Source organism: Cinclus cinclus, chromosome 8 (genome assembly GCF_963662255.1).
Source record: "Cinclus cinclus chromosome 8, bCinCin1.1, whole genome shotgun sequence".
Lineage (NCBI taxonomy): Eukaryota > Metazoa > Chordata > Aves > Passeriformes > Cinclidae > Cinclus > Cinclus cinclus.
This window is the reverse complement of record NC_085053.1, coordinates 3817816-3838508: the sequence shown is the minus strand read 5'-3', so window position 1 is coordinate 3838508 and position 20693 is coordinate 3817816. Positions and strand designations below refer to the sequence as shown.

General features: G+C 51.4%; 1 protein-coding gene across 1 annotated transcript; it reads right to left on the bottom strand.

The window, feature by feature from the left end:
- Nucleotides 1-292: 292 nt before the first annotated feature.
- On the bottom strand, nucleotides 293-19668 carry SEC16B (SEC16 homolog B, endoplasmic reticulum export factor). The gene is made up of 25 exons (XM_062497512.1): nucleotides 19379-19668; nucleotides 18303-18409; nucleotides 17687-17786; nucleotides 17456-17570; nucleotides 16620-16761; nucleotides 16116-16273; nucleotides 15492-15553; nucleotides 13626-13761; nucleotides 12845-13075; nucleotides 12088-12185; nucleotides 11073-11154; nucleotides 10840-10957; nucleotides 10202-10313; nucleotides 9901-10006; nucleotides 9110-9250; nucleotides 6161-6274; nucleotides 5436-5508; nucleotides 3161-3412; nucleotides 2611-2681; nucleotides 2178-2315; nucleotides 1898-2005; nucleotides 985-1066; nucleotides 785-882; nucleotides 633-701; nucleotides 293-355 (listed from the first exon to the last, which is right to left on the bottom strand). Exons 1-25 carry the CDS (start codon nucleotides 19666-19668, stop codon nucleotides 293-295), a joined length of 3066 nt encoding a protein of 1021 aa, XP_062353496.1.
- Between the last annotated feature and the right edge of the window lie 1025 nt (nucleotides 19669-20693).

Here is a 20693-nt window from a genome sequence, read left to right as displayed (position 1 = left end):
GGAGTGGACTTCAGGAACAACACATAAGGGATGACAACAATGACTTGCACAAACCACAGTTAATTTGTGTGAAAGAGGAAGGTAGGGGCCTTCATATCACGTGGGTACCAAAGTGTTCACCCCCCCCTCCTCCCACCCCCACACTCCCCATTCATTGACTTTTAAACCCAAAAACCTCCCCCTTATTTTACAACACGCAAAATCACTGCTACCCCATCCAAAATAACAACAAACACCATTTTAATTTAAAAAAATTCCTGTAATTTGTCTCTTCCCATTGCCACCCACCACCTCACAGCGGGTTCGGGTAGCGATGCTGAGAAAGCAGCCTGGGTTGGGTGGGTCGGGCAGCAAGCTACGAAAGAGAGAGAGAGGTGGTGTGAGCAATGGGCTGTACCCCAAAATGTTCATTTCTCATCATTACAATATAATCACAAAACGTTTGTTCATTCATCACCTGCCATTCATTTAGTGATTAAAAAACCCAGGACGGGTATGGCCTAAATGCCCCTGCCCAGCAGATCACGATGAAATGTGGCACCACCCCAGAATCCAGGAAAACACCTCCTCCCCAAAGTCAGGAGCCACCCCCAGCCCCATGCAACACCACTGGCTCAGGAAAATGCTCTCACCTGAGAGACCTGAGCAGGGTTGAAAAGAGGAATTGAAGCCAGTGGTGGGAGAGGTCCAGGGTAGCCTGTCTGCAAGGACTGAAGAGAAAGAAACTTAACACACAGCCTGGACACCCCCATCACACATGGATACACTTCCCTCCTCTCCTCACCTGCTGTCCTGCTGACTGCCTTCCCTCCTTCTCACATGAGCCTTTCACATCTGCAGACACTGGACTAACAGCAAAGGTACTTTCACCCTGTGTTCCTCCTAGGGCTGACAACCAAAAACAAAAGCCAACTTAATTTTAAGAGGAGAAACTTGTAAGAGGCTGATGGAGGAGAGAGGTGAGGGAAACCATGCAGTATTTACCAGGATTTGTGGAGAGAGGCTGTGCCAAATGGTTTGTCCCAGCTGCAAGAGGGGCAATGGGTGGGGATGGTGATGTCTGCTCCTGAAATCACATCCACCCATTTAGAGCAGAATCTCCTTGAGCTGGGAGAAGACCTCTGCACCAGATACCATATGAGGCTTTTGGGGTACCCATTCTGCACCCGTCCTGCTGCAGAGGTACCCCGGGAGCTGCAGGAAACATGGCTAAGGAGGGGCTACAGGATCAGGGCAAGCAACTGGCACAAAAGCTAAACCAGCCTGAGGGTTCAAAATTAGGCAGGAGGCTGGACACCAAGCCTGGTTACAATGTGAGGGGTCAAGGTCCATGGGTCTGCTTGTACCCTTCTGTTCTTCATTTCCTGCTAGTTTTGGAAGAATATCCCAATGTTTTTTGCTCTGGGACTGTAGGTCATTCTCTGCCAGGAAGAAACTTCCAGAGGAGGTTCTCGCTCCAAGCCCCACCATCAGGGATGTGACGCCCTGAGGAGCTGCCTATGTCTGGGATAACCATGCATGGCTGCTTTACCCTTCCTGCTGCACTTCAAATTAAAGAGGTTTTCCCTTCCCTGCATCTCCTAAAACCTGCCAGAGCAGTGCTGCTCACAGCTGCTGTGTTCCACTTCAGCGGAGGGCAAGCGATCCCTGCAGAGTTTGCCAAGGGCTTGGAGGACCTCATGCATCAAAGAGCCTATATGCATATACAGTTATTATTAATTAAGGATTCACTTTCAGGCTAGAAGGGCTCCCAGTCCCACTCTTTCCCTACACAGAATGGCCACAGCCCCTGCACGAGGACAGAGGGAGAAACAGTGGGTGATGGGGAGATGTGTCACCCATTTTCACAGCTGCACCCTGCGTGTCACCAGGGACAGGATGGCTTTCTGACCCCTACCTGTGGTCCTGATGTGGAAGAGTCTGAGTCTGTCTCAGACTCAGCTTTGGCAGAAGTTTCCTTGGTGGGTTTTGACCGAAACCAGCCAAACCACCTGAATCCAGAGCTCTGGGAAATGGAGGAAAGGAGTGGAAAGAGGTAAGAAGGGGTCCATGCCAGGGTCCTCCAGGTGCCTGCTGGGAGTGGGCACCATTTTTCCAGGGGCAGGGCTGGCATCAGGGACAGGCAAGCTCAGTGCATGAGGCTCATGATGGCTCTATGATGGCTCTGGCATGCTCACCTTGTCCTGCTCTGGCTTCAGGGCCTCTGCCCGCTCTCCGGCAGTGTCCTCATCTGTGCTGTCCAAGGAGGGCCGGCTGTCCCCCAAGGAGACAGTGGAGGTCTCCGATTCAGTCCGAATCCTGCTTGGTAACTCCTCCTGCCACCACACATGGAAGCTGCCACGTGCTGTTCTCGCAGGAGCTGCACTGAGCATGGTCAGAGTCCCCCTGGGACTGCTCCACACCCAGATTATTGGAAAACATCTCTAGGGATCCCTACATGCCTTACACAGCAAGAGCACCCACAGCAGGGCACAGCTTTCACCCAAGGGAACAACTGGCACAATGATGGGGGGATTACATGTGAGTTCAGTGCATGGAAGGATGGATCAACATGTCCCAAATCCAGCCAGGACCCTCAATAAGATGGTCTCTCTGGCCTCTCTGACTCACCTGCTCTGTGGGGAGGGCTGGCTCTACCCCTCCAGGGGACAGCTTGGCACCCCAGGGCTCCCCAGCTTCTCCTGTGGGGCAGAGGGAAGGACACAGTCAAGGTTTGATTTGTGGAGCTATAGATTTATCCATCAGAGGTATTTCCAGAGACTCTACCATGCCACTCTCCAGAGTCCAGCCATCCATGTGGTGGCCAAGACGTCACCCAAGAGATGCATTCAAAAGGCCATTCTGGTCCCTGTCCCTGCCACCACCAGGGAGTAAGTGGCAAGGCTGAACTGGTGCATCTCAAAGACAACTTCTAAGGAAGAAATTCCTTGCAGTGAGGGTGGTGAGGCCCTGGCACAGGTTTCCCAGATAAGCTGTGGCTGTCCCATCTCTGGAAATGTCCAAGGCCAGGTTGGATGGGGCTTGGAGCCACCTTGTCTAGTGGAACGTGTCCCTGCCCATAGCATGGGGTTGGAACTAGATGATCTTTAACATCCTTTCCCAACACAAACAATTCTGGGATTCTGTGATTTTTGCAGGGAAACAAGGCTGCAGCACTTACCTGCCAGCAGCATTGGCTGTGGAGGGGGCTCAGCAATATCCCCTCCCAAAGGGGCACGTGTCCCTTGGCCGAGCACAGGGGGCTGCAGGTCTCTCCCAACGCTGGGCAGCGGCGACGCCACGGCCTGAGCAGGTGCTGGGGACCTGAGGAACACATCCTCCTGGGAGCTCAGTCCCTGGGATGGCACAGGCTCAAACCACTGGTCATATTGGTAGGCTTCACTCTGGGGAATCTCACTGCCAGGCTCTTCATCTGCAAAAAAAACCCCACACCTCAGAAGTCTAAAATTTTTGTAATGTTTGTAATTCTATCAGGCTGTTGCACAGATTTCTCTCCTTTTCCATTACATAACAGCAGGAGCTGAGGGAGTGAGGAAAGACTCCACAAACCACACAAGGGAGAAGGTAGGACACAGCACAGCAACAGAAACCTTCCAGAGGTTTTAAGGAAGGTGGGCTGGGAAAGACTTGGGGAATTTTTTTTAAATCCTGGGAATGTACCTGAGGTTATAAATGAACTCAGAAGGGGAATGCTATGGAAGCAAAGAGTGCACAAGCAGCATGCACCAGCAGCTCAAAGGAGTCTGAGGTCTCCAGCCTTTTCCACCACTCCTACTGCATACCCTGAGCAGGAAAGATTCATCAGGTAGCTGTCACTCCTGTTCCACAACAACACCCACAGATGAATTCCTTGCTTTAGGCAGATTAATTCAGTGTTGGGAATTTTTTGTTTGAAAGGCAAGTTGAGCGAGTGGGATTTGTTTTATTTAACATGCACATTGGTCCCAGGTGTGTGTCCTGCTTATTCCAGCTCAGCAGCCTCCTGCCAGAAACACTGGGCACTGGGAAATTTCTCTCCCAGTGCTGTGAGACACAGCAGCCAGGACCCAGATCCCATAGGGAAGGACTATGGCACCTCTTGATGCAGTGCTATCAAACCCTTTGCTTTGCTGCCAACATCACCTCCAGGCCACTCAGGTTTGGTTTCACACCCATGAGCTGCTCCCACATGGCCTGGAGATGCTCATGATCCACAAGGAAGAGGATGGATGCTCAAACTCATGCTGCCTGGCAAACTCAGCTGGAAGAAGTCAGGGAGGACCATGTGGGTCCCATATTGGCACCTGATTCAGGCTTTGTCTTTCCAAGATGGATGGATTCAGCACCAAGCCAGCTTTCTCTGCATGCAGGTTCCCTCAGGTGGCAGCTCTGGATGGCCTTCAAAATGAATAAAAGAGCCAAGCATGGGGAAGATAAGCTGTGGAGACCACATGGAGCAGACCTGGCTGCCTAGAGAAGCCAAGCCAATGGGATCATCATACCTGCAACTTCCTTCCAGGGAAGGAAGATCATAGTCTCAGCCCTGATTGCAGCACAAGGCAATCAGGATTGATGATCCTTTTTACTGCCTGGGAGACCTCTTTGAAAAGAAACTTGGCAGAAGCAGGCAAAGTTGATAGGAAGAAATGGCTTGAAGGAATTAGTTGTGCTACACCCTGTCTGCACCAGCCTCTGCCCTCCACACTTCAGTGCCAGCATTCCCAGTACAAAGCCAGATCCAAGCAGCAGGGTAGTGTGTTGGAGTGTCCTGCTGATGGAGGTGGATGTGAAGCAACACCTGCCCCTGACTTCTCTTCAATGGGACATCCTAAAGCTTCCCTTGACATCAGGGAATGGTCGTGTCCCTCATCTTGATGTCTCTGGACCCTCTGAGTGGGTTGGCACAGGAGGGGACTCTTGGGGTCACCAAAGGGTGAAGCAAAGGGATCAAAGAGGCAGCAGGGAAGGAGAAATGCTGGGTGTTCAGCAACAGGCATCCTGCAGCCTGGCACACAGCAGGATGAGCTCCCTCCTGAATCCTTTGCTCTGTAAGTGTGAAATCCCTTTAGTTCAGCTCCAGTTTGCACCCTCAGAGGACTGCCTGAGAATGGGGCCATCTCCCCTGAGGCTCAGCTGGGAGGCTCATCCAGCACCCACCCCTAGCTCCTCTTCTCCTCCCACGGCACCCACAGGGACCCCGAAGCTGTGGTAATTAGGCTCAATTACTCAGATTTTGTATGAGGACGTGAGCATTGAGCCCTTGATATGCAGTCCATGCCTGAAGGATGCATCCAGGCAGGAGCAGCCTCTGGGCTCTGGAGGGATGCAAGGAGTAAGAAGTTGCTGCTGGTATAAACTCCAGGGATTGGGAAGCTGCTTCCCAGCCCATGGCAACAAAATTCCACGCAGGGACAGCCTGCTGGGGACACCACAACCTGCTGCTTTGTTTTATTTACCTGCTGTCGGTAGAACAGCACAGGGCAGCTCCAGCTGAGTAGCTGCCACCTCTGGAGGATGATCATCTTCCACCTGCAGAGGGAAAACATGGTAAAATGGATAGGAAAAAGGATGGCGCAGGACAAAGACTAAGGAAACCAGGAAGCCAATGCAAAGGAAAGTGCAGTGTTAGTGGGTCTGGGGCTCACAGCCCACCCCAGGCTGCAGGAGAGACCCACACCAGCATGGACACAGCTCTTTCCCAGTAAGTGAGAAGGGCTGCAGCACCCCTGAGAGCAGGCAGGAAGGGAAATGAGGTGGGAAAGGCCACAAAACCAAAAGCAAAGGTGAAATCTGAATGAAGAGCATTAATCCAAGCACCAGACCATAGTTAAAAGACCCAGGAGTACACCCACAAGGTGACACCCCACCAGTGACCTCTGCAATGTCCTCCCTGCGAAAGGGAGACAATCACTCACCCACCAGCCCCTGTCTGCCCTCCTTGAGCCGAAACAAGGAGAGTTTTGCCCTATGTGAAGCTCTGCAGCCCTCAGGCACTGCAAGCCCCTTGCTCCCACTGAATCTACAGGTCTCAGAGCAGAGACCACATCTCAGAGCTCACAAGCTAAAGAACAACAGCTTCTGAACCTCCATGCCCTCAAATTCAGGGAAGAGGAGGAGGATGCTCCTGCAGACAAACCACAGTACAGACCAGCTGTCCCACTGCATCCTCGCTGCTCCTTACCTCACGGTCCCGGCAGCAGGCTCGGAGCTGCTCCAGCCAGTCAGGCTCCAGCACCTGGTCCTGCTCTGGCATCTCCAGGAGCAGAGGGTCGGAGAGCTTCAGCCGCTCGGCCAGCTGCAGGGCCAGGGGGACAGCAGGGATTATCACACACGTCAGATCCACAGGGATCTGTCACACACGGCTGGGCACGCGGGCTCAGGAAAACAGCATCACTTTGTAATACGGGGGTTAAATAAAACCAGCCTCTTCTGCAGGATTTATTCCCTCATCCACACCACCACAGAGGTGCATGCCCATCCCATGCTCTGCAGTCTCTGTAGGGCTGGCTCAGCACCTCCACAGAGATGCCAAAATACTGTGTAAAAGATGCTCCTCACATCAAAGAGACCAGCAACTATCACCATCCTTTTACCCCCTTGAGGAAAATGAGTGGCTTTAATCCCCCCTAACAGCCATCCTGGGGCACTGGCAGGTTTGCAGGACACCCCATCAGGAGCCCTGGAAAGAGCCCAGATCCCAGGGCATTTCATCAGCTCCTCACCTACCCCATTAGGATGGATGGGAGCTGTGTTTGTCTGATCTGCATTTACAAATCTCTGAGATTTCACAGCCTCCCAGGCCTGTCCTGATGTTTGACGTCCTCAGAGCTAAAGAATATTTTCTTAATATCTAAGTGAAATCTCCCCTACTGCAAATTAAGCCTCTCTATCCCTGCTCCCATGGAAGCTGTGAGAAGAGCCAGGCAGCATACCCCATGAGCAGCCTCCTGTGTGCTGAAGGGCTGTTACCACACCCCTCATACCCTTTTCTCCCCCGCCATATCTTGCCTAGAAGAAATAACCCTCAAGCCTTCTTCAGAGGTCATTTCCCCCTCAGTCTCTTATCACCCCAACTCTCCACTCCCACACTCACTCCAATTTAGCCCTGTCTCCACATGCAGCAGTCCAAACAGGCCCCAGCCAAGACCCCTGAGACCCCAGCACAGGGGGATTATCACATCCTTGTCTCAGATATGCCAGCTGTACTCTCACAACTCAGAATAACATTATAACATTGGTGTGTTTTTTTTTTTCCTTTTGTAACAGCATCCTGTTATGCTGCTCCTCAGTATTTTTTCCATGTTCCACTATCTCCCCCATGTCCCTCTCTGCAGTATTGCTGCTATGTGTTTGATTTCTCCTGCAGAAGAGGGGTCTGTGCTGCTCTTGCTGCAGCCATCTTGGTGACATGGGGCTCCCATTAAAGGAGAAAGAGGCTCTTCTGAGGTGACCCAGGAGTCCAAGGTGAGATGTAGGGCTCCCTACAGAGCTAATTCCCTGTCTGAAGAAGTTGTTTAGACACAGATCCAGTTTTAAGACAGCTGGGTGAGGGGAGATGGCATCACTCTTCACCCGCATCTTTACAGGGGCAGGGGAGTTGGAACTAGATGATGTCTAAGTTCCCTTCTGACCCAAACCATTCTAAGATTCTTGGGGATTTATCAAGTTTCCCCTGGCTACTTCATACTCTGTTATCTTCGTGCTTTGCTAGAAGGCTGCCACCTTGAGGGCCACCAAAAGCCATTCAGAGGTGACTTTGCAGCTCAGCCGTCCTCCACAGCCACACAAGACTCAGGTATTCCTTTCTGCACCAGTCCCCAGCAGCCATTTCTTTCTATTCCTGAACTTTTAAAAAACAAGCCCTAAACCAGCACAAATCACACTTTCCAGATCTGTGAGTTTACAGCAAGACAGGACCTGCACAGCTGGACCCCAGCTTGGGACTGGGAATGGCCATGAGAGCAAAGTAACCCAGCAGCCAGCCAGGAGCCTACAGTACCTACAGACCTACTCTCCATCTCTTTACAAGAACACCTATGCTCATCCTAAATCAGTCACAGGAAAAAGGAAATTATAAGCATGATTACTCCTAAACGGGAGGAATGTTTAATCCAAAAGCTAATGTGCACTTTGATCCAGTATTAATGAACCAGCACCTGGTTGTATATCGTCCCCAGCTTCAAAAGAGGGTAAGTCTTAATCAAACACTAATGTGTATCATAATTTGTAACACAGTCTAGAACATCAAAGACAAGAGCATCTACGAGTACACTAGTTTTGCAGATGAAAGTGTTTTCTCCCAGGAGAAGCATTATCCCCAGCAGAATGGTAGATCTGAGAGGCAGTTAGACAATATATACACTTCGATGATGGGGTAAGGAAGCAGTGGCAGCCAAATTTTGGGTGAACTCAGCTGCACCCACTTCAGACAGGCATCTTGCTGCCCCTCACCTCACAGCACCATGGCTTTAGTGCCTTTCATAGAATCACAGAATGGTTTGGGGTTGAAAAGGACCTTAAAGCTCATCTTGTTCCACCTCCCCTGCCATTTGCAGGGACACCTTCCACAGGTTGCTCAACGCCCCATCCAACCTGGTCCTGAAGGCTGGAGGAAGGTGACAAGCAGCCTCAGCACTGCCCTGGTCTTGTGAAAGCTCCGCTTTCCTGGAGGACCTGGGACACTCAGCCTCACCCCTCTTTACCCCAGCCCCCTGCTCAGGAAGTAGAGGGGCTGCACTTGGTGCTACAAGCTGGGCCACGCTCCCTCTCAGTGTCACCCCAGAATACAACCCCTCAAGAGGTAAAGAGAATTGTAGATGATGTGCTGGAGGGGAAATGTGCACTTAGACTTCACTTCTTAAGTCTGTGACATTTAGAAGTTCAGAAAACCCCTCCAGACTCAGAAACATCCTTTGTTTCCAAATAACCCTGCTCCTACTTGGCAGTCAACATAATACCTTTGTTTTCTACCTCAAATCCATGGGGATTAGAAACCCTGTGGAAGTGTTGGCTTTGCTGTACTTGGCAGCAAATGGTTGGAGGGGCTGCTCAGAGCTGCCAGCCACTCCTACCCCAGCAGGTGCTGAGCAGGTACCACACCCTGGTCGGGATGCAGGAGGTGCAGACTCACCCTCACCACTTGCCGGGCCAGCACGGGGTGTGCGGCCGGGTCCTGGCGCAGGAGCACAGTGGAGATGTGCTCACAGTACTGCAGGGCCTGGGCTGGCAGCCCGTGGTCAGCCAGGCGGGAGGCATAGAGCAGCTTGTACACCTTGGGAGAGGGAAGCAGAGCAGCCAGGGTGGCAGCAGGGAGATAGACATGCCTTGTGCCATGACACATCACCCCAGCATGACTCAGAGCTCCCTGGATCATGCACCCAGAGGTCACTTGCAACTTGGGACCACTTCCACCCATCCCCATGGAGGCATCCACCCCAGCCCCTCCCCCCCCCTCCCTTGAACCCAGCAGGGAAGAGCACAGAAGATTCATAGAATCTTAGAACGGTTTGGATTGGAAGGGACATTAAAGCTTATCTACTTCCTGCCATGGCCAGGGACACCTCCCACTAAACCAGGATGCTCCAAGTCCCATCCAGCCTGGCCTTGAACTCTTCCAGGGATGTATCCATCCATAGTGCCCAAGGCAGCAACTGCTGGGTGCTGCTTTGCAAGAGGAAAAACTCACCTGCTATCCAGAGAGCAGGAAGGCAATGAGAGCTGAGCAAGCATTGACCAGACACACTTTGCACCCCAAAATGGGCCCTGCATGAGTCCCTTAGCCAAGGCAACATCTCCTCATTCCCAAAACCCAGTAAGGGGACAAGCCTCAGGAACAGCTTGAATTCCAGGCTTCAGGGAGATGGGTGCATGTTTTGGGGCAAGTCTGAGCTGCTGCAAGATGTAGTTGAGCATATCCACTACCTGGAAAGGGAGCAGGAAGGATTCAGGCTGGTGTAGCTGCTGGCAGTACTCGAAGATTTCCATCCTCTGGATGGCCTCTGTCCTGGCAAACTGGGAAAATGCCTGGCTGTGGAGGAGAGGGGTGGGGGTCAGCGAGCAGGAGCAAAGCTCCCTCTCCAAACGGCCTCAAAGTAGAGTGCACATTAGCAGCAGGAAAAACCCCAGCCAGGGATTGCTTCTGTGTAAAAGTGAGATCCCAGGGATGGGGAAAACATGGGACAGGTGACTCTGAGAAGAACCCCAGCCTCCACTGCTTGCTCACCGATGGCTGCTTCCCAGCAGGGCCATACGATCTGCCTTTGCTCCGAAGTAACCAAAAGGAATATCTGCCAGCAGGTAGCAGAAATGAGCTGCTTCGACTGCTCCCTTGCTGGCTAGATGGGAGAAAAAAGACACACAATTAGTCCTGAGACATCACCACATGGTCAGCTTTGCTTTGGAGGCCCTCAAGCTCAAGCAAAAATGCAAACCCAACAGCCTCACTTTCCTGCCCACACAGACCCTGATCCCTCCCTTGTCCCTGTTTTTTGTCTGTTTTCCCCAGCTGCTGCTTTTTGTTTCAGGAGGTTTCAATTCAACGGTAGAACCGGGCGAGCGTGAGCAGGGCCAGCTCCAACTCTTGCAGGGTGCCAGTGTTGGCATAAAATCCTACCACTGGGACCAAGGCTCAGTCCCTGCAGTCACCTACACCTTCCGTGGGTCCAACTGCTCCAGGTGTATCCACAAGAGCAGCTAATGGATGTGCCTGGGCCCGATTCATCTGAGGATCCATTGGTACCTCACCCCTCCCACAGGCACTGCAGCTCCAGGGGTACAGGCACAACCATCTCAGTGTGGACATGCATGGTGACATTGCAGTGCCTGCCCCTGTTATGGCTGCTCCCACTGATCTCAGCTCACCCAAAGTGTCTCCCATGGTGACAATGGCTCGGTGGTTCAGCTCCGTGTCTCCAACCTTGTTGGACAATATCACAGCCAGGTGGGGCCTCCAGTCTCCCCATGTGGCATCCCCACAGCACTGGAGGGAGAGGAGGAGAGCAAAGGTGAGCTGAGATAGTCACCAAAAGGTGGGTGTCACAGGCAGGTGACAGCACTGGGGAACACATGCCAGGGCCAGTCTCTTGCTCACGGACCAGAGCTGCCTGAGGGATCCTTCCTGACATGAGCTGGAAGAGGGTCTGCAGTGGGTCATTGGTGGCCAGTGTGCTGGTAAACCTGTGAGGAGACAGCAGAGAAGGGCTACACCCCAGGACCCCAAACCTTCATTCACCTCCGAGAACACATCCCAAATGCCCCAGGAAATTGATGTCTTGAGGGGTTTCTCAGAGAATCCAGGAATGGATTGAGTTGGAAGGCACCATCTACTCCAACTCTCCTTCCACTGGCAAGGACATCTTCTGCTCCAAGCCCAGACCAACCTGGCCTTGTACACTTCCAGAGATGGGGCAATCACAGCTTCTCTGGACAACCTGGGCCAGGGCCTTACCACCCTCAGAGGGAAGAATTTCTTTCCAACATCTAATCTAAATCTACCCTCCTTAAGCTCAAGCCATTCCTCCCTGCCCTATACTCTATGCCCTTGTAAATAGGAGACAGGATCATCAGCCTCTGGGGATGATGATCTGTATTACCTTCAGAGAAGGCAGGTCTCCAGGACAACACTGCATAAAACCTCCTTAAAAGGATTTGGGTTCCACAAGACAGAAAATTTCTGCTTAACTCTCCCTGAAGGGATCAACCCAATCCAGACTAAGTACATTAAATTCCACCTGAAAATGCTCATACAAGTGGGATGAACAGCTGGGAGTAGGCTGGATCACAGTGAAGATGGCTCAGCTCTCCCTGTCCCATGGCTGTCTTTGTTAGGGCAGCATGGGCAAAGCCAAAGACTCAGAATAAATTAACCCTCCATTTCCAGAGAATGGCTTTCCTCCTGCTTTCCAGCCCTCCACATGTTTTCTCCTGTCTGTTGGGAAGCCTGAAAGACTTGGGCCTGTTTGGATGGATGCTCTCTGTCCCCTTTAACCCCTCTGGAAAGGCTCCAGCTGGAATCAGTGCTCTTTTCCAGTTCAGGGGGCACTGAAGGGGTAGCAGGTTTGGAAAGCCAGCCATGGGGCATCATTCCCTGCTTTAGCTTCTTCAACTTACCCGCTGAGGACCCAGCTGTACGTCCGAGAGTCCATCTTGCTAGAGAGGAACAGGGCATGGCCCCACAGCTGGTTTCTCATGGCCCAGACCAGAGCATCCTGCAGTTGAGGGGGAGAAGAAATATGGTTTGCACCAACTCTGCTTCCCCCCACCTCTGCTCGCCCAGCTCAGAGAAGAGTCTCAATAACTGCTTTGACTTTAATTAGCATCCTCCAAAAATCTCTTCCATGTTAAAATCTTCTCCAGGTCCCTTTGTCTTTCTACCTTGAAAATTTACAAGAACTTGGACCTTCAAAGCAATGTTGTGTCCCCTAGATTTCCAGGTCTATGCTGCCCATTAGCTGTCTCACTAATCTCAGTTAGTGGGATCCCAGTCTGGGTACCTAAGCTGCAACCCTCCTCTCTCCTCCTTGTGCCTTAGGTATCCTGTGAGATCACATAGCTGCAAATGAGTTTGGAACAAGATGCGTTCCATTCATCAACCATTCTAGGACTCTATGAAACTAAATGAGGTACAAGTGCTGGTAAAAGCCTCTGCATCTCACCTTCACTTGGGTTCCCCATCCCAGTTCCCAGTGGTGGGAAATCACTGCCATAAGCCCTGTTGTACAAACACAACTTGGAGGGTTGATCCCACAACCACAAGTCGCTTCTTGACCACCCTTCCCTTTAAAACCTGCCAGAAGAGGCCAACAGAGAAAAAAAAAAGAAAAAAAAAACTTTCAGCCCCACATCCTGGATCCCACTCACCACTTACTTTCTTCCTGCCATAGTAGAGGAGCTTGGTGAACTTCTCCACTATCTGTTCCTGTGTCTCCACGATAGGAGCGACCTCCCCAGTGATGAGGTCCAGCGTGCCGGGCTGGCGCGATGCCCACTCGTCGTCCGTCAGCCCCATCAGGTTGGCTGCAGGGTCCTGCCTCTTGTACTTGTCCTGGCGCCTGCAGTCCTGCATCAGCAGCTCGGCCGCGTCCGAGCCCACCAGGGACTGGGAAAGGGAAGGAATGAGGAACATGGAGGCTGCCCCACAAGCAAAGGCTGGTGGCATGTCCAGTCCGTCCCCTCCTTACACCTGCATCCTTGTCCCAGCACATCCCCCCAAGACCAGCTTTGGCTACCAGCACACAGGTTTGGAAGGAAAAGGAGTCAGCACAATTAACAAGACCTTCACAGCACTCCCTCTGGTGACTTATCTACCTGCTTCCAACAAGCAGCTACAGACTGGACTGTGTAGATTTCAGTGCATTAAGGGAATGGCCCCCCCTTTTAAGCATAAGTGCTGGCTCCTCAATGGAGGTGGCACCAGTCCCCTTCATTGGGCTGTTGGTAGTTCCCAAGAACAAAAACGCAGTCATGGAGAAGGATTTGCTCCAAATATCCAGGCAGCATCAAAATGAGGGATAGTGGTATGGAAATCAGATCCTTTTAAGTTACACCCCTTCTTCCCAGAAATAGCAACTGGATCAAGAGGTACCTAAGGCACCTACTTGTCTCATTTCCAAGATCAAAAGGGTCATTCCTTTCCATGGGATACCTACCCCATTCTGCCGGCAGAGGAGGACCAGGAGTTTCCAGAGGAGAGAAGAATCTCTGCCCCTCTGTGTTGAGAGATCACAGCCTGTGGTTATCTTCTGCTGACAAAACGTCACCACATCCACCTTGTGCAGATCTTCCCTACAGCAGCAGAAAGAAGCATCAAAGAAACCCAAGGCAAAGCAATCTAAGGTATCATTAAGGCTCAGTCCCCAGGTTCACTAATGGGGAATTTCCTCTCAAGCAAGAGCTGGAGGAAAGAAGATTCCCAGTACCAATAACTACTTTTAAGTTCAAACACACTGAAATTTATTGTGACTCTTAGCAGATCTCTGTGTTTCAGGGATGTGTTTCAAACCCACTCTTTGCCCTCCTGATAATATTTTCCTCCATCCATCTGCAAAGAAAAAGTTTGGATTTGCTGTGCTGCCATTAAATCAATGGATGTCCAAGGCTGCAGAAGCAGGCACAATCTGTTGTGGAGGCAGAACGGAGGGTCACTCATGTGACCACAGAAATCCTTTAGGAATGAAACAGAAACCCTTAAGCTATGTGCAAGCCACGCAGAAGTGCTGCCATACAATAAAATAATCATACAGTTAGAAAGAAAGAGTAGGTAAGACAGGAGAGAGAAACTGCAGGTGAAGATGTTGATCTTCACTCAATTGGTCCAACATAGGAGATTCCAGATGTATCCTTTGGCACAAGTGGTAATCAGAATCATAGAATGGTCTGGGGGTAGAAAGGGAGCTTAAAGCTCATCTAGTCCAACCCCCTCTGACATGGCCAGGGACACCTTTCACTAGACCAAGCCCTGTCTAATTTGGCCTTGAACACTTCTAGGGATAGAGCATCCACCACTGCTTTGGGCAACCTGAGGCCTTACTACCCTTACAGGGAAGGATTTTTTCCATATATATGTATATAACCTAAAGTTCCCCTCTTTCAATTTTCACTCATTCATTCCCCTTTGTCCTGTCTCTACAGTTCCTGACAATGAGACCCTCTCTGGCTTCCTTGTAGCCATTTCAGACACTGGAAGGTGCTGTGATGTCTCCACACTACCCTGACTTCTCCAGCCCAAACTTCCTCAGCCTGTCTCCATAGGGAGGTTGCTCCAGCCCTTTATCCTTCTGTGGACTTGCTCCAACAGTTCTGTATCCTTCTTATGCTGGTGACACCAGACCTCTTTGTAGAACTCCAGGCGGATCTCATGAGAGCAGAGTACAGCGGGAGCTCCAGATCTTCCACCCAGCTTCTGTGTTTATACAGCTCTTTTGCCCAGAAAATCCTTTTTCCTTTTCTCTCCCTGCTTTGGTTGGGAGTGGCCAGAAATAGAGACAACCTGATGCAGCACACCTCAACTCATCCCTAGGCTCACATTGGATGAAGATATTTGCTGGATTTTGCCCTAAAAACTCCCTGCAAATCCATCTCCCACAGGTACATACCAGGTCTGACCCTGCTGTGGCTCAGCCATCTCAGGGGACAAAAACCTTAGGAAAAGCTTAGCCACAAGTTGACCCAGGGCTTTAGACATCCAAAGAAACTCAAAAGAAATCATTTTTCTGAGACAAAATGAATAAAAAGTAAGGTCAGATGTACAAACCACACTAAACCCACATCCTAAGAACATTAAAAAAAAAAAATGTCGCACAGTCCAGACCAACCCACGCTGCATCAAATGGGCTGGGTTCCCAACCTGAACTTAGACATGGCCTTTGTAAAAGGCTGCCGCAAAATTAAAACTCAAAACTCAAAATTTAAACTCAAAACCACAGGGACCCTTCGAGTCTGCCTTGAGCTCATGTCTCCTCATAAAGGAGACAGCCAGGAGGACACAGCTCCTGGACCTGCCTGTGCTGCCATACCTGGCCAGGGGCCCGGGGAAGGCTTGCAGCTCCTCTAGCTCTTCTGTGCCATGAAGGACTGCCTAAAAAACAAAAGTAAATTCAACAGCTGAACTCCAGCAATCAGACCAGCCTCAGCTGGGCTATTGGAAAGCCACTGCCTTGGCCAAGGATTCAACAGTGCCAATGAACCCTGTGCTGTCTTAAGGTAACCACAGAGCACAGACCCTGAGCTATCACAGTGTTAAGGTCTACTGCTGAGATGGCATCTGCCTCCTTCTGGAGGTAAAATAGGAGACTGGAATGCTGTGGTAGACTCGGGGCATGGACAAGGCCCCTGTATTGGAGCACCTCAGGAAGACGAGTGGAGTCCTTTGGAGCAGTATAAGCCACAACTGTCACCATGAGAAGAGATCACTATGAGCAGGTCACAGGTACCAAGGGTTACAGAGCTGAAGCCTGAAAGCACCACCCAGATGACACAGTAGAGAGTCAAAAGTCCATGTGGAATGGACAGAAGATGGGAGCAAGGAATGGGAAGGCTGCTGAGGAGGCTGCTTGAGTTATGAACCAGGTTTGCATCCTTCAGGGAAAGAGGAGCAACTACAGGGGGGAATGGGACCTGAGAGGCCAGCTGTGTCCTACCTCCAGGCTGTGCAGCTGAACGCGGGGTAGCTGTCCCTCAGCAGGGTGGTGGGGACACACCAGCACCAGGTGACCCCCAGCTCCAAAGCACAGTGCTGTGTGCAGCTGTGGGAACTTGAGGGGAACTGCTGGGCTGGAGGTGGGCTTCATAGGCCCCCCTGCAATGACACGTAGGCCACTGTGAGCCACTCACACTGATCACACACCACATCTACTAGGTTGGACTTGACCAGGTCCCAACCTTGTCCCCCAACTTAAGTAACCCTCCACTGACCCCTCTATGTAAGAATTGTCCCCCAAAGCAGCAGGTGTATGCAGCAGCTCCTACACCTCTACCGAGGCAGAGGCCCTGGACCATTCACCCACCCTGGAGCCCCCCAAGTCATGCTTTGTGCCTGCACAACCTCCTCCAGGAGAGGACCAAGCTGAGAGATAGCCAATATCCTACCACCATCCATCTATTCCCTTGCTTCCCCCTTGTCAGTGCCCCCCATTACACCTCACCTGTTTGTCCCACATCCCAGGGCCCTGTAAGCACAGGGTCATATTGGTCAGCACCATCACGGATGTACTGGCTGAGCTCATGGCTGCTGGAGCTGAGTCCTGACTCGTGGTACTGCTGGAGCAGGCTGGGCTGGTCCGAGGGCTTCGAGGAAGGGAGGACACACAAACCTGGCTCAAAAACTCAGGACACTGCTGATTTCCTGCTTCCAGGCAGTGGGGCAGGCTCTACCACTCCAGGAAAGTGCCCAGCAGGAGCAGCCAATTCCCATCTGAGCAGCTCACACCCTACACCAGCTTGGGTTCACACAACAACTTAGAAAAATAAGCCTATGCCAGGGTTTGACAATCCTTTTGTTGAAGAAATTTTTTTCCTAGTGTCCAAACTAAACCTTCCCCGGAACAACTTAAGGCTGCTTCCTCATGTTCTGTCACTTGTTATGTGGGAGAGGAGCCTGATCCCCACCTGGCTACAGCCTCCTTTCAGGGAATTGTAGAGAATGACAAGGTCACCCTGAGCCTCCTTTTCTCCAGGCTGAAGCCCCACAGTCCTCTCTGCCTCTTTTCATCAGGCTTGTGCTCCAGACCCTTCCCCAGCTCCGTTGCAGAACATCCCACTAAGCCTGGATTTCTGTCCTGCTCTTGGGCTGAGCATACAGCCCTGCACCTGGGGGAGTAACAGCCCAGCAGATGGAGAGATCACCAACACTAAAAACACACTGTAATAATCACCAGGGAATGTCAAGCACTGAGTGCAACATAGCTGGAAGAGGACACGTGGATTGTTCCCAAATCTCTGAGAGATTCTTTTCCTCCACCTCTGCCCATCTTGAGGTTACCTCTTTGGGCTGGCCACCAGCCTCCCCAGAATCACTGCCAAGGGTTCTTTCCCCTGTCCCTTCCCTCCTGGCAGTCGAGGTGTAGCTATCCTCACAGGAGTTGTAGGTCTGTGTCCTGCAGGTGGGAGCAAAGGGAGGCATGCTGAAGGTCTGAGATTTTTGAACCACCCACAAACCCGCCAATTTTGCAGCTGATGGTTTCACAAGGTTGCACAGACATCTCAGCTTTACCTGTCCTGCCCTGGGGGGCCTGTGGCCAGGTTGGGGTGGTAGCCCCTGTAGTAGTGCTGGTCCTGGTAACTCTTGACATAAGACTCTCCCTGTCTCAGGTCTAGAGAGAATCAAGATTCAGCATTGTCACTCCAGAGCAACAATGAAGTTGCAAAAGAAAAAACGTGAGTCAGACAATTTGCCATGCCCACCCAGTTTGCTTCCAAATTATTCCAACACATTGGAGATATGACAATGCCATGTACACATTCACCAACACAGCACTGATGTCCTTTTCTTTTTCCTCCCTCCTCTTCTGTTCAGTCTAGAAATAGCAAAGAAGAGGCCCTGGCCACCCTGATCACACAGCACTATCAAACCCTGGCTGGAACCAGGAATGACACAGATTTTTAGCCACGGTAATGAAGATCAAACATCCCTTGGGTGCACCTAGCTCCTGCTCATATTTCCTAAATGCAAACAGGGAGCTAGTGCTGCACAGAGTACCACCACCCAGGAGTGTGGGCAGGAGAGAGCCCTGAATATGTGCAAGCCTTGGGAGAAGAACCCATCCTGGGGAAAGTATCAATTCTCCTGCAGCTGCCTCCATCCCCAGACCCAAAGGATGAGCACTTACCTCTGTCATCCTGCCATGCCACTGGCTGCCACTGGTGGCTTTGGTAGGGGTAGCCATTTCCATATGCAGCTGCAGGATACTGCCAGTGGGGGTTTTCATACCCCTGCCTGGAAGACAACATACTGATCTGGGGAAGAAAGGGTTCCAGGGTCACATCTAGGGGCCCTCCTGCTTGGGACCTTTGGAGGCAGAAAAGGTGATGGAAATAAAGCCAGGTCCTCTGCTCAATGGCAGGGCCAGAAAATGGTCCAGCATCACAACTGGAAGGAGCAGGAGGAAGTTTGGATGCTTTGCCATCCCCACCTATGAGAAAGCTGTGCACTGCAGTTTCAGGTCACACCCAGTTTTATCAAATGCTTTGGGCTCTAAGGGACCTTTAATGGTCATCTCATTACAACCCCTGCCATGGGTAGGGACACCTTTCATTGGACCAGGGTGCTCCAAGTCCTGTGTAACTTGGCTTCGAACACTTCCAGGGTTGGGGCCGCCACAGCTTCTCTGGGCAATGTGTGCCAGAGCCTCATCACCCTCATAGAGAAAATTTACTTCCTAATATCCCATCTGCATCATAAGACCTCAGCACAAAACTCCACATACTGACTCTGTAATTCACTGAGGGCAATAACTCAGGCAAATCAACTCAGATTTGCTGGAAGCTCTTTCTCAGCACTGAGAGCATCCTCCAGCCCACATTTTATCTGTCCACTCTCCACTGTTTCAGCAGCTGAGCTTGCAGGCTGCCTTTTGCTCCTATATTACTGCTTGTATTTTTATTGTTCATTTTGCACTTAGGAAAAAAGAACCACATTTAATCAAATCTGTAAGAAAATGCACCTAGGGGCTGAGACAGAGCTTATCAAACAGCAACCACAGAAGTGACAGTTTTAAGAAGAAATCAGAGCTGCAAATGCTACGCAGCCTTAAATATAGAACTCATGGGGCTGCTTCAATAACTGGACATCACCTACTGACACGCAGTGTCCCAATGCAGTCACAAGGGCAGGACCTGTGAGCAGTGAAATGGGCAGTTCTTATTTTACGAGGATTTCCACGAAGAGGGATCAAAGGGATCTCACCTGGAGTAGGGCTGGCTGGGGTAGCTGCTGTCATAGTGCTCAGTGTGGGAAGCCAGCCGGCGGGCATCACTCTGGGGATGGTGGCTCTCATCCCAGGCCTGGTGGCCCTCATCCCAGGGGTGACCAGGAAGGTGTCTCCCGTGCCAGGAACCAGGGCGAGGAGCCTGCCCTGCGCGCAGGAGCTGCCGCCGGAGCGGTGCCGGGGGGTCATGGTGCCCCTCTGCCCATGACCCCCGGGCTGCCGGCCTCTCCCTGGGCTGGGGCGGCTGGACGGGGGCCGGGGGCTCCATCACAAGCTTGTCAACAGAATCCCCTCTGGTTTTGGGGAGCTTAAGCCCCAAATGGCTTCAGTGGCCTGTAAATGATAAATCACAGTGTGTTTGATCAGCAGTTTTTCAACCTCCTCAAAGCCTCATTTTTAGCCCATTGCCAGCTACTCTCCATATGTCAGGAGCATCCTGGAAACCCAGTATCCTTTCCAAAATGCCCAGAGGCAAGGAAAAGTCATCTCTATGTTTTCCTTAACTTGAAGCTTCCCTTAAAACACCAGGATGAAATGGTCTGCCTTTAGAAGCAACACACATCCATCTCTTCCTAGAACAAGAATCTCAGAATGGCTTGGGTTCAAAGTGACCTTAAAAATCATCTAGTTCCAACCCCCTGCCATGGGCAGGGACACCTTCCATTAGACCAGGTTGCCCAAAGCCCCATCCAACCTGATAGGGCTTTGGGCCCATCCAGCACTTCCAGAGATGAGGAGTTTCTCTGGGCAACCTGTGCCAGGGCCTCACCACCCTCACAGGAAAGAATTTCTTCCCAATACCTAAACTAAGTCTCTCCTCTTTCAGTTTAAAATCATCATCCTTTGCTCTTTTGCTACAGGCCCTGATATAAAATTTGACCTTATCTTAAAAAGCCCTCTTATACCCAGGTAGGATCCTCCTGCATGCCCAGCTGCAAAGCACCAGCACTCACAGCCCCCCTCAAGCTGTGAGAGAGTGAGAAATCACCCTCACCTCTGGGACATGGCAGTGAAACCCCATTTGATATGCAGTAAGGGAGGGGACATTGGCAAAGCTTTGGGCAGGACAAAGAGTTTTGCTCCAAGAAATAAGCAAGCAGGGAGAAATGGAGGTTTGTTCTTGTGAACTATGGGATGGGGTGGAAAAAGGGATTTCCTCCTGCCTTTCAGCACCAGCAAGAATTCCAAGCAGACACCAGGTTTAGTTATAGCAGTGCCATGCAGAAGAGGGAATCCTGAGGAGAGCCCAGGACGGCACACAGGTGAAGCCCCAGCTGCCAGGGGGATGTCACC